This window comes from Indicator indicator, chromosome 1, assembly GCF_027791375.1.
Source record: "Indicator indicator isolate 239-I01 chromosome 1, UM_Iind_1.1, whole genome shotgun sequence".
NCBI lineage: Eukaryota > Metazoa > Chordata > Aves > Piciformes > Indicatoridae > Indicator > Indicator indicator.
Genome location: NC_072010.1, coordinates 119,400,261 through 119,413,244, shown reverse-complemented (window position 1 = coordinate 119,413,244; position 12,984 = coordinate 119,400,261). Strand labels below are relative to the sequence as shown.

General features: G+C 38.2%; 1 protein-coding gene across 1 annotated transcript in view; it reads right to left on the bottom strand.

Annotated features, from left to right (window-relative positions):
- Positions 1-419: 419 nt before the first annotated feature.
- EFHC2 (EF-hand domain containing 2) overlaps positions 420-12,984 on the bottom strand; it is a 64,931-nt gene continuing 52,366 nt past the window's right edge. The window contains exons 12-15 of the mRNA XM_054388113.1: positions 11,832-12,029; positions 11,181-11,273; positions 3,772-3,877; positions 420-515 (exon numbers count right to left, since the gene is read on the bottom strand). Coding sequence (XP_054244088.1) covers positions 420-515; positions 3,772-3,877; positions 11,181-11,273; positions 11,832-12,029 — 493 coding nt within the window. The remainder of the gene's footprint in view (positions 516-3,771; positions 3,878-11,180; positions 11,274-11,831; positions 12,030-12,984) is intronic.

Below are 12,984 nucleotides of genomic sequence, written 5' to 3'. Positions count from 1 at the left end.
AGTTAAAAAAAAAACAAGAGAGGAAATCTGAATGGATTAACTTCTTGTGCTAATATGGTCCAATGTAAAACAGTCCAGCCTAACACTTTAAAAGGTCATCCCACAACCTTTGTTTGCAGAATAAGATAGGATGGGTCTGACTTTCCTGTTTGACCCAAAGATTTCTCAATACTTGTAAATCCTCCATGTAACCAGACGCAAAGATCAGAGGACACAGTTTTAATTATGTTTGTATAAGTATGAAAGAATACTGCTGATTCAGAAAGAGTTACAAACCCACACAATGTATACAGCTATGGTGGAATAAGAAATTAAATGCAGTAAAATCTATATCTGGTTTTGTTGCTTTACAAGGAATGTTTGCAGTATCTGTCTAAGTAAGCTTTGGAGCTGAAACACTAATCCAAAAGCAGATCAGATTATTCCTCCTTGCCAAACAGATCATCCAGAAGAGGTAAGTATTTGATCCTGTTCACAGGAAGGGATGGTGCTTGTCCACTCCAGTCATCTTCATTCTGAAATTAGTAACCCAGAGAGTATCTTAGAAGGCTGATATAAGAATTATTAAAAGCTAGTCAACATAAGATTGAATGAGCTGCTTCATTTCTACATATAAATTAGTGAAAAAGTGGCCATTCATAGAGCACATTCTCTTTCAAGATTACTACATGCACATTTTTACCAATCTTGCAGCATATTTTATAAAAAATATTTTATATCATTAGCCCTTTTGCAGGTATTTTCAACTTAAATAATGTTAGATTTCCTTCACTACAACACTTACCTCGCAAGTCTTGCAAGCCATCTATGTTTCCACACCAAAAATAATGAGTTGGAGAAAAAAAGTCAGCTAAACAAGCACAACTCTGTTGCTGAAATCTGTCAATTGCTGAAATCTGTCAAACACAGCTATTGTAGCCCCCAGTATTGCTGTGCACTCGTGGTGATTCATGAACAGAATGACAATTGGATTCTAAAGTTGAGCAAGATTTAAATTCCTTCTTCTCTGCTTTTCCATTTCATATTGATCTCTTCATTAAAATATTTTTGCACTATACCAAAGATAGCCTAGATATTGCAGATAACTAACAAAATCACAACTTCAATAAAGCTCAGCAAATTATACTGGCCTCGGTTTGGGTGCAGCTCATTAAAAACAGTGCTGTATGTCAGTGTGACAGTCACAGCAAGGCTTTGGAGCTGTTGAGGAGCTGATTATCTCAGCATGATGAGGACTTAGGATAATTTCTATCGATTCTCTTTCTTCCCTTTTGATTTCACCTCTCACTTTTCTCCCATAACTCCATGTAATGTTCTCAACTGGGACTCTTAGGCATCAGCCACTCCTGGAAAGACCATCCACCAGCTGTCCTCCAAGCAAAGGTAACGTCTCCTTCATACCCATCCTGATCAGAACATACATTTAAATGTCCACTTCAAACTACTGTTTGCTTCACAAGAAACTCTTCCTTCACACCTTCAACTTGTGAAGGCTGCCTCCTGGGTTCACTGCCACTTGCACCCCACCTTCACCCGGGTCTGAGCCACCTCCTTCCCTCACCTGCCAGAAATCAGGTCAAACTTTCTGTGAGGGGGGAAAAAACGGTCAAACACATAAAACAGCCAAGTGTAACTGTGTCTCTACTTTTCATCCTTGCTTTTTGGTAGAGAGCTTAGCACCAGCTTCAAGAAAAAAATGCTCCAGGCACAGGCTCTGACCTTCTTTTTGTTTTTGTGGTACTGAGGCTCATGAAGCCCCTTATCCTGACATAATCTCTTGAGAGCAGTCACTGTTTAAATATTGAGTTATAACTTAAGCACAGAATTACTCTGTAAAAACAAAAAATACCCACTGAACAAAAACTAATGCACACTTTGGACTACAGGACTGTGTAAAATACGTGGAAGAACCTTGATTTTATCTGCATGAGATGGAAAAGCCCTTGTCAATGACAAATGAAAAGTAAACCATCATGAAAGCAGAGCAATCTAGCAAGCATTGGGCCCTCATTAGACATCACCAGCAGTCTGAGATGCTACAGAAGGAAAAGCTGGTAAACCAAGCAGGAGAGAGGAGCTGGGCTAATAGCACACTACTTGAGGAATGCTGCTTTAAACTAAGTCACTGCAGAACTTGAATTTAAAGGAATGCTATGTCTGAATAACATCAAGCACGTTCTGTACAACAAAGTAACACACTAGGTAGGCCAAAAGAGCAAAACTACACATTGGCAGAAGCGCTTCAGATTTATCTGTTGCAAAGGTTTTTTTACAATCAGCATAATTGCTTTATGCACCATCTATTTTAAAATGTTCCACTCAGCACAAGATGGCATGACCAGATTAATCTCAGCAGTCTGTTGATACCACATTCTTATTTACCCTAAGTAGCAAGCTGGTGGAGACATACAAAGTTGATCCATCTTGCTGTACACCTACCAGTGATGTGGTGTATTATGATAGAACCACAGAATCACTAAGGCTGTAAGAGACCTTTAAGATCATCAAGTCCAACCAAAACCCAGCTACCATGACCACTAAACCATGTCCTGAAGCACCACATCTATAGCTTCTTGACCACCCCAGGAAACTCTACCACCTCCCTGGGTAACTTGTTCCAATGCCTCACCACTTTCTCAGTAAAGAATTTTTTCCTCATGTCCAATCCAAACCTCCCCTGGCACAACATAAACCCATTTCCTCTTGTCCTAATTGCTAGTTACCTGGGAGAAGAAACCAACACCAGCCTCACTACAACCTCCTTTCAGGTAGTTGTAGAGAGCTATAAGATGTCCCCTTAGCCTTCTCTTCTCCAGACTGAACCACCCCAGCTCCTTCAGTCACTCCTCATATGACATGCCCTCCAAACCCCTCACCACCTTGTTGCTCTTCTCTGGACACGCTCCAGGATCTCGATGTCTTTACTGTACCGTGGCAGCCAGAATTCAACACAGAACTCGAGCTGTGGCCTCACCAGGGCTGAGCACAGGGGCACAATCACTTCCCTACTCCTGGACACGGACACACTGTTTTTGATACAGGCCAGGAAGCCGTTGGCCTTCTTGGCCACCTGAATACACTGCTGGCTCATGTCCAGCCAGCTGTCCACCAGCATCCCCAGACCCTTTTGCACTGGGCTGCTTTCCAGCCACTCTTCCCCAGGACTGTAGCATTGCTTGGGGTTGTTGTGACCAAAATGCAGGACCCAGCACTTGATCTTGTTAAACTTCATTCCATTGGCCTCAGCCCATCAATTTAACCTGCCCAGATCTCTCTGCAGTGCCTTCTTACCCTCAAGCAGATCAACACTGCCACTCAATTTAGTGTTACTTAGTTTCTATGGAGTTATAAAAAATACGTAGATATTTTTTGCAGTGTCAGGGAAGTTTAAAGTATTTCCTTATCAGCATGCAAACAGACTGTTGGACATGTTATAATGATGTTTGTAGGTGAAGCAGTATTCATACTCATTGTTCATGGACAAATAAACCTGTTTCTCCCCCTCCCTCTTTTTTTTTCTCCTTCCAGAAAAATCTCACACAGATGTGACACCTATTAGGCAAAAGGGTGTGACAGGGCTCCTTGTCCCTGTTTGACTCCTCTGCTTCATTCTAAATCTCCCATAAAAAAATAATTACTTGAAGAAAACAGGCACAAACACACAAATATGAAAACTGCTGTGGTCTCCATTGGATAAAGAACTCCTGTTAAAGCTGGACAGGTTATATCAATGTACTGTACTGTGCCTTTGCTCAGAGGCACTGGTTTTACCTTGGGAGGAACCTTTATCGTCTGGAAAGCAGGGATTAGATTCTCTCTCCAGTTCAGCCCATCCACAAACTTTTTATATTCCACTTGCTTATGGTCATCTTCAAACCTAAGCAGAATATCCATAAAAGGATTTATGGTGAGAAGAAATTTTCAACAAAGTTGTATCGTGTTATCTACACCATGCTAATATACAACCAATTTTCCTACTCCTTTATTACCAAACACTGGAAAGAGTACAAAAAACGCTACCAAAATGTCAGGATTTCTGTATCATACATTCTATTCCATACTTTTATACCTTATTGTTGTCTTTCATAGTGGAATTCAACTTCTTTAAGCTTTACTTCATTTCAACTAATTTCATTTTACTTTTGAAGGATTGCCCAACCTTTTCCAATACTGGGATCTCACAATTGGTGACAAACAGAGTTGGGATGATCAATTTATGATTCCTTTGTGTAGAAAAGAAACAAAATGATACAAGAGTGCTGAACTATAAAACAACTAACCTGCTTTTAAATGGCTTCTACAATAATTTCCAGAAAATAAGCAATCCTTCAAAAATGCTGTATGCACACACCTTGGGATCAATTTACAATTTACAAACATGCAAGTCTAATTTATCAAATGACAGCCAGAGTTAATAAAGACAAACCTTGTCATTTGCTAGTTGTTTTATGGCATTTTTCTCTGTTTCCATGGAATAAATATATAATTGTGTCAGTTAAGACACTCCCCTAAATATGTGAAGATATAGATGCAGCCAGCTAAGGACTGTAGATGTGGAACACGTTATCTCCCTCCTTTAAACTTCTAAAATTATTGGCCTGCAGTAATAACAAGTAACACAACAACAAACCCCATGGAAGCAGATTTGCAAGCCACTCCATTCTTCTTGCCATTGATTTGGATGAAACAGCTTCAGAAAAAAAGTCCTAATTTTAGCAAAACCTTTGGGTGATTCAGGCACTTGGAGAACCACTCCAACTTCAGTTGGACTACTCAAATGCTAGAAAGACACCTGCAAGCTGAAGGCACCGTGCAAATCATTGCTGAAATGAACAGCTAAACTGCTCTGCTGTAAATACTGTGCTATCAGACTCTGTGAATGACATCTGTCTCACCTAACACTACCTACAGCTAAAAGGGACCTGGGTTAGGCATATAAGCACACCCTGGTAGTGTCTATGCTTCGCTAGGGTCCATGGACAGAAGTATACGACTAGCATGACCCAATACCTACTCTCTGGTGGGAAACATCAAGTTAAACCATTCTCCCTGGTAATCTGGTGAAACAAGTACTACTGCAGAGGAGCAGGATCAACTTCATGAGCCAAGTCTTTAAAAAAAACCATTTTATCTTGTTATTAACGAAATACCACTGCACAAAATATGAGTCTCAAACCCCTTTAATCACTGCAGAGAGTTCTGGTAAAAATTAACCCAGGTACTTTAAGGGAGAATTTACAGCAAAAACTGGGAAAACAATATTGGATAAGAGAAGAAATATATCTAGTGACAGAAATAAACTGCAATAAACTGCAACTCATCCTCTCCTCCTCCTTCCCCCACACTTTTCATTCAATAGTCAGCAGGAGAGACAATAATAAAATATACTGAGAGCCATAAACAGAGATGTTAGTGATAAACTGGGATGTTAAGTACAGTGAGTTACGCTGAAGATGAAAGCAAAGTCAGAAAAGAATGCTACTGTTACTAGTATTAAAGAGAAGCCTGAAACACTGCCATAAGAGACCCTGGTAGCTTGCTTCTTTGTAACAGCTTACACACAAGTTAACTTTTTCAGAAAGCCTTACTTTTGGGGAATATATATCAAATATATGAGAAAATTATCCTTTCCACTTCTAGGGGGTTCTTGTTTGCTTCAGGTTTTTTGCAGGTAGTAATTGGGAAAAGAAAAATTTTCCTTTAGAAGTAACAAGAAAATAAAGAAGCTTATACCTCTTGGAAAAAAAGCTATGGCACACAGATTTTGAATTTCAGAATTGCATGACTTTTTTTTTTTCCTTTTACTCTATATGTATTCATCTTCTAGCCATTATAAAATTCAAAAGATTAAGTCTACTGCCAAGATGCAGAGCTGTGTGAACAGGATTTTTAAAAATTAAGAACAAGTGAATGTGTGTAACTGCTTAAACTTTATGTTGAGAAAATGAAGTTAAGGAAAGTATTGCTTCTGCTTTAGACAAACATTAACGTAAAGTCCTCTGATGTGACAGCACTAGCAAACTGAGATGACAACATGGGCATGAAGTTAACTTTAACATGGGTAGCGGAAATATGATTCCTAAATCCTGTATTTAAACAGGAAGCAGCTTATAATATTACTCTAGGATAATTCACAAAAAAAAAAATCTGCTCTTTACATCTCTTTCCTGCTGTGACTTATTGTATCAATCTACTAAAAGCACATACTTGCAATTTGGCACAGAGTATCCAGATGGACTGAGGAGATGTTATCAAATAGTGCATTATTAGGACAGAGATGTCATACATTTCAGGGGCTGGAGTTAATGCCAATGAAACTGGCAGTGCTCTTCAGGAAAGGAAATTAGATTTGTCTTATCAAGAAGATGCAACAAAGATCTCCTGAAACTCTGTTTCTCTTCAGTTTTGCCCTATGACTTCACCAATCCCTATCATAGTTGGCAGAGATTATTTTTTCTCTTTGTCATTACAGAAATAATAGCACATTTCTGCTTCTGAAAATATATCCATAATGAAATACTCCAGATATCTGAACAACCTGGATACATCATATTATGACCATTCCTGAAGATGCTTTGGTGAGTAAAGGCTACTTGTATTTTTTGATTTTCCGTCAAGAAACCTTTAACCCAAGTATTTATGTGACAAGTTGATGTACATGCAGAGGGGTTTTTAATTGCTTCGTTTTGAATAATATTTATTAAGAAGTCAATCTGATAATAATAATAGAGGAGAACCATTGTGCTGCTTTAACCTTAGAAAAAAATGCTGGGATTCTTTAGCCTGTTTGAAAGCCTCTGTGGAATACACCTAAATTGTCATAAACTGCTCACATGGAAAGATTTAAAACAGGAAGCACAGGCAAGTCTGTGCAGCTGATTAGTACAAATTAAGTAATGGCTACTGTCTTGTGTATATATTTGTTGGCATCTTGAACAACTATAAATTGAATCGTCAGTTCCTCAGGGTACTGAATAACAGAAATAATTTCTTTAAAGAAAACCAAATACTAACGCTAGAGAGTCTCTTCATCAAAAAAAGACACAGGGAGTCTCAGGCATCAAAGATAATGAGCAGAAGACTGCATGAGAAAGATCATTTCCAGGCCTGCTCCTATTACCAGTATATTTGATGTAGCAGGAAAAGAGGATTTGCTTCCTGAAAGGAATAGTCAGCCCTAAAAAATACATTGCAGGTAGGCAGCTAGGTAAAACCAGGGAAAAGTCTGGCCTGGCCAACTAGTAACTTGAGAACTGGCATGACCACATAGGAGGTCTATTGTTACCAGCCACTGCTACCTGAGACACTAGGGGTTAACTGTTTTAAAACAGCCCCTCTAGAGTCCAACATTCTCAGCCCAGTACTGTGGAGAGGAGAAGAACTATGCAACTCTTTTTAACAGAAATTAAAAGCCATATTTTTAAAAACAGGGACATGCACTTCCGTCTAATATGGAACAATCAACATGTAATACTTGTAAGCTTGCCATCCATTCTTTCTTCCCTCCATTTTTTCTTTCCTCATCTATCAGCTGTTTAAATATCCTCTGGGAAGTGACTGCATCTTTCTAAGTTCTTGTTAGCATACATTTAGCATTGCAGTAAATAAAATCACAGAAAAAAACAATCAACCAAACACACAAACAAACAAAAACCTAAAATCATTATTTAAGCACTTTAGCAAGGTTTATTCATTAAACAAACTATAAATTTTTATTATGCCTGAATACATTTAAAGAATTATTTATAATGACTAATGTAGTTTCTGTGTAGAAACAATTGCACACTATCTGCATGGCTTAGTACATTGTGATTCAAAGTCTGTATTGCCGTGTGATTAAAAAACTAAGTGAAAAAATACAGATGGAGAAAGGAAATACTTTTTGGTAACTCAGCTCAGGTAAATAAGAAAAATGGGACACATTGCTGGGTACTTAAATCCCACTATTTCATCATCCCATGATTAAAAATATAAATTTAGTCTAGACAGTATGAAAGGCTCTTACATAACCTCAGCCTTTGGGTACAGTAAACAAAGTTTTGGGTCATCTGGAGGTGAGCACAAACTGAGTAACTTCTAGTCCCATCCCACGCTTTCAATAAGCGACAGATCATTGCAGTATAATTTACAAATGTAAATAATAAATACTTTGATAATAAAGTATTACCTTTCAAAAAGGAAAACCAGAACCATCAAGCCCTACAGAAAGCCTTCACCACCTAACCTCAGATAGAAAAGCTGAATAAACATCTAACTTCAGTCTTCAACTATCATCTGATCACATCGTCTAGCATCATTTTATAGCTGAATAGGGTCCAGCTAGTGCATTAGCTATACATACTGATTTTCTTAGGAATCAATCCAACAACTTTTATTGTACTACTTTCTTCCTATATAAATACAGATACACACAGTAGGAACACCACCCCCACTTGCTTTGCAAACATTAGTGGACACAAAATTACATCCCCCCCCCCCCAAATAGGAAAAGAACATTGTTAATAAACTTTGCCCACACTAAATTGCATACTCCCCAGGAGTGAGTCTGCTCTTCATTAACAATAAACCTGTCTGCTTCATGATGATTCAGTCTCAAAGAAAACTACAGGAAGCAAGAGGAAAGGAAAAGTCTCATTCAGCCAACTCTACTTGTTAATTTCCTAATTACTGGAAATTAACTCCTATTAAATAGACTTTAAAAAAATCTTTTCCTGTCTCTGCACCCTCATGGAACAATGATTTAATAAGCAGTGCCAACTGCACACATTATTAAGAAAGTGACAAACTTCCTTCTTAACTGAAGTGCAGCAACTCACCACATAAGCTGGCATCTTTTGAAGCAGCTGACGGTGTAATTTAGAACCAGCATTACACATAGCTCTCTATCATATGACATACTGCTTACACTGATTTCTGAAAACCAGCTTCATACCATTTACCTTTCTCATAGAGAAATCTGCAATACAGACTGGCCACAGCTCCTTTACAGACAAATGCTAGTGGATGATAATTTTGAAATCCAGCTCTTATACAGGCTGAGGAGGCAACTTTCTCCTCCCATCGCCTACAGAAATAAACTAGAGCATCTGAATCCTAATTCAGCTGTTGTGGGGGCCTGACTAAAAAGCTGGGTGAAATCCAGCATTTAGTCTCTTCCTTGTCTTCTGATCTTATCTCTAATTGTTATTATAGTGTACTGGGCTCTTCCTTTTCTAACTGCCTACATGGAGACTCTTCAGGAGAAAAGCTGAACTCACAAAAGCTTTCCCTGATATAAATAATACCACAAACAATAAACACATTTCTGGAGCCTATGATGTGCCAGACTTGTCTGTTTTTCATCACCATTGAGTTAGTACATCAAGGAAAACCCCCAGGCCCTTGTTTGCCTATCTATTCAATCGCAGCCTTTATGAAGTGGAAACTATGAGAACCACTTGTCTAATACAGGATGTCAATTGTCCTCCAATACTTTTTGTGTTGGGCAACTTAGTGGGAGTTCTAAAAAATGAGGTCTAGATTAATGTTAAAATTCAGACATGCTTCTGATGACTAATGCTTGTAACCTGTCAGAAGTGACAAATGGCAAACAAATTGCCCAAGTCATCTATCTGGCTACTGGAAGGAACCATACTAAAGGTTTTTGGCCTGGGAACAGGGCCTTTGTGAAAAATACCCCCTTAGGCTTCTTAATGAAGCCTTGCTGATACTTATTTAAGTAAGAAGTCTTGTTTGCAGTATGATTCGACATTTCTGCCAAATAAAAGTCTTTTCATTATTTGACAAATCCAGATGCTTAGTTTCCTCCAGAAAACAAGAAGCATATCTACCTGAATGAATCCAGACATGACAGAAGACAAGACATGCTCTTCCTTTAACACAGTACCAAGGCATAGACAAACATTTTAGATTTCCCACTGTCTTAGTTTAGTTTTAGAATGGACAGAAAGCATATTTTACCACTCCTGAAAGGAGTAAAATAAAACTGCTCCATACAGAATTGGAAATTTAAAAGGCTGTACTATGTACAAATATTTACATTATTTACATGAATGTGAAAGACTCAAATTCATATTTCAGCTTGCAACCAGCTCGTTAAGCCAAAAGCCTTCCAACAACCCAGGCTTCAATGCCTCCCCACCATTCCTCCCTAACCCTCACCCTGCCAAGCTAGGCTTAATAGCATTGCTACAAAACTGGCTTTGCCAAGCCCAAACCTCCCCCAAATTGCAAGTGATAAGAGATCCACACTGAGAAGAGAGAGGCAGAAAAGGGCCAAATTGACTCTGCAACCTATCTATATAACAAATGCAGGGCTTATGGGATAAAATAACAAAAGATTACAATTTCCTGTGCCTATCTAGCCCCTTGGAGGACTTTTCAACTCTATGGTTAGTCTTAAACTAGCAATACCCACAAGGGAAAGAAGGGAAAGAAGACAAAAAAGATATCAATGAGCACACATTTAAACCTGTTACCAGAAAATCTGGCCATGAAAATCAAACTCAACAAGACATGAGTGTTCAAAACACAACAGGTGACTCTGAACTCTAGCCTTTAATACAAGTGCACTGAATAGGAGTTCTTTTAACTTCTATTCCCATTAATACACCCAGCCAAGCACTTTGTTTCGAAACAATTAAATGTGCTATGGAAAAGTACTAAAACCATGCAAACAATCCTTTTCCTTTTTAATTGCAATAAAATATGTTACATATGAGATTAATTGGAGGAGGAAATCACTTTTGTGTATTAGAGATGATGTCTATTTCATTCAAGGACATTTCATTGTATTCATCTTGGTATGTTTCTTAAAACTGATATAATGCACTTTCATAAGATTATTTTTTCACCTTATACACATGCAGGAACAACTAACACACAAAAAAAGAGAATGTCATTGATAATGGCAAGTTTCAGTAGCTGATTCCCAGAAGACTAATTCCATATAATCTGGCAAAAAAACAGATGATCTACAAAACAAAGAGAAGTTACTAATATGGATGTACCTTGGTTAATTATAAATATTCTAAATAGTCCATGTGTATAGGGGCAAAATAAGCATCATGAAGCAGTTAATGTTAGCTAAATGACAAATCCTTAAGTATTGTCTCTGCAGTAGATATTTAGCAGTGATTTGCACTCATGCATGCAGGTCATACTGTCTGCCCTTGACTTACATGGTCAGTAAAGCTTGTAGATCATCATCAGCCAGCGGCAACTTAAAGGACTTGCAAACAGTCCTGCACACCTCACGAGGAAGCACTCCACATCTACAAAAACAGAAAAAGACAGTGAGAACCGTGCATCAGGTAATTTCCAGTTATACCTTGAGTATGAAGAATATCACAGGAAAAGAAAACAAGTTTTTATGAAATTTTGCTGTTACACAGCAAAGAAATTGCAGTGCACATGGCAAGCAGTCCCCCCACGCCGAGGTCCTTAGCATTTCTCTGTGATTCTTTATCTGGGACATCAGAGCACAAAAAGGGCAAACAGGTCATATAAATAATCATCTCCAAATCCTTTTGTCACCCCTTAAACTACTGTTTTCCTTCTTTGACTTAAAATAACTGTGTTTTGCATGTGAACAGGCATCTGATTATGTCACAGAATGTTCAGCACAGCAGCTGTAACAAAAAGTCCACAAGCAAAACGAAAAAGAGACAGAAAAGCTATCCTTTTCTTGTCTACTGTCAAGTGTCAAGAGAGGCCTAACATTACAAATATTTTGGCCATGATATATCATTTCTTAGCAATAAAGAGAAAGTACATAGGTTTATGAGCAGAGCTTCCCAAATAACAGCTTAGAATATACAGAAGTGACTTGCTTTTCACGGTCGTTGTACATAAGCACTGCAGACATTTGTCCAAAATTCTCAAAGTTATTTTTCTTCAATTGTTCTTGAGCCATTGCAAGGAGGAAGTGGAGGTCCATTTCATATTCATCTTTCTCACTGTAATAGCGCCCAAGTGTCATCATTTCATGTTCTGAAAATGCTCCACTGGTGATATCAACTATCAAGTTTCTGTTCACAAAAACAACAGCCTACATTAGTTTTAAGTAAAGGAATTAAAACCAGTTAATAATCACTAAATTTCAGAGAGGGGAAAAAGTAAATATTGAAGTGCACTGACTGGGAAATGCTGTATTTAGATCTTTAAAGAATGTATCTACTTAAATTTGAAATCTGTTCAAGGAGGTCTAATGGAAATTACTCAAACTCTGAGAATCTTGCAGGAGTTTTTCCTCAGTAGCTGGCTATACATACCAAAAATAATCATAATCATCATTGTCATCATAGTAATAATATAACAACAATAATAACAACAATAACAACAACTACTACTGAAGCCTTTTACCAGGGATGCCATATTGGCATGGAGTATTAGCAGAGATTAATTTTGTCGTTACAATTATCCAACAAGTTAGGGAATTAACAAGTTATTGCCCTGTTTTGTCCCTACCTAATAATGTTTTGCATTCTGATGCACATGATTAATTAATCTGTAAACACAAAACATGCACAACAGCATTAGTGTAAAATAGAGAGAATTAACAATGGCAGAGGACAAGGCGGGGAGAAGATCCCAGCAGAGAACAGAATATTAATCAAGTGTCAAGCCACACTTCACATGCATTGTAAGTTTGCCCTGATGGGTAGCTTTCAGGGCAAAGCTGGGGGAAGAGAAACAGAAATTGGTACAAAGAGAGGGCAAAAAGCAACACCGAACTTGCCCTCCTGGCAAGAATGGAAGACAGGAGAGAGACCAGTTTATGCTTTGACACCATCAGCAGAGAATGAAACCCCATGCCAGGAAGAGCTAAAGATAACCCTCTCCCAAGATTGCTTATGCTGCTCAATAGCCCAGTGTAAGGAAGAAGAAATGTTTCTGAGATCCATCTGATAGGCCAGTGCTGGCACCAAATGACTAGTCATTCCTGTAGATATCAAGGATTTGTTGCTGATACTGGAGCTTCAG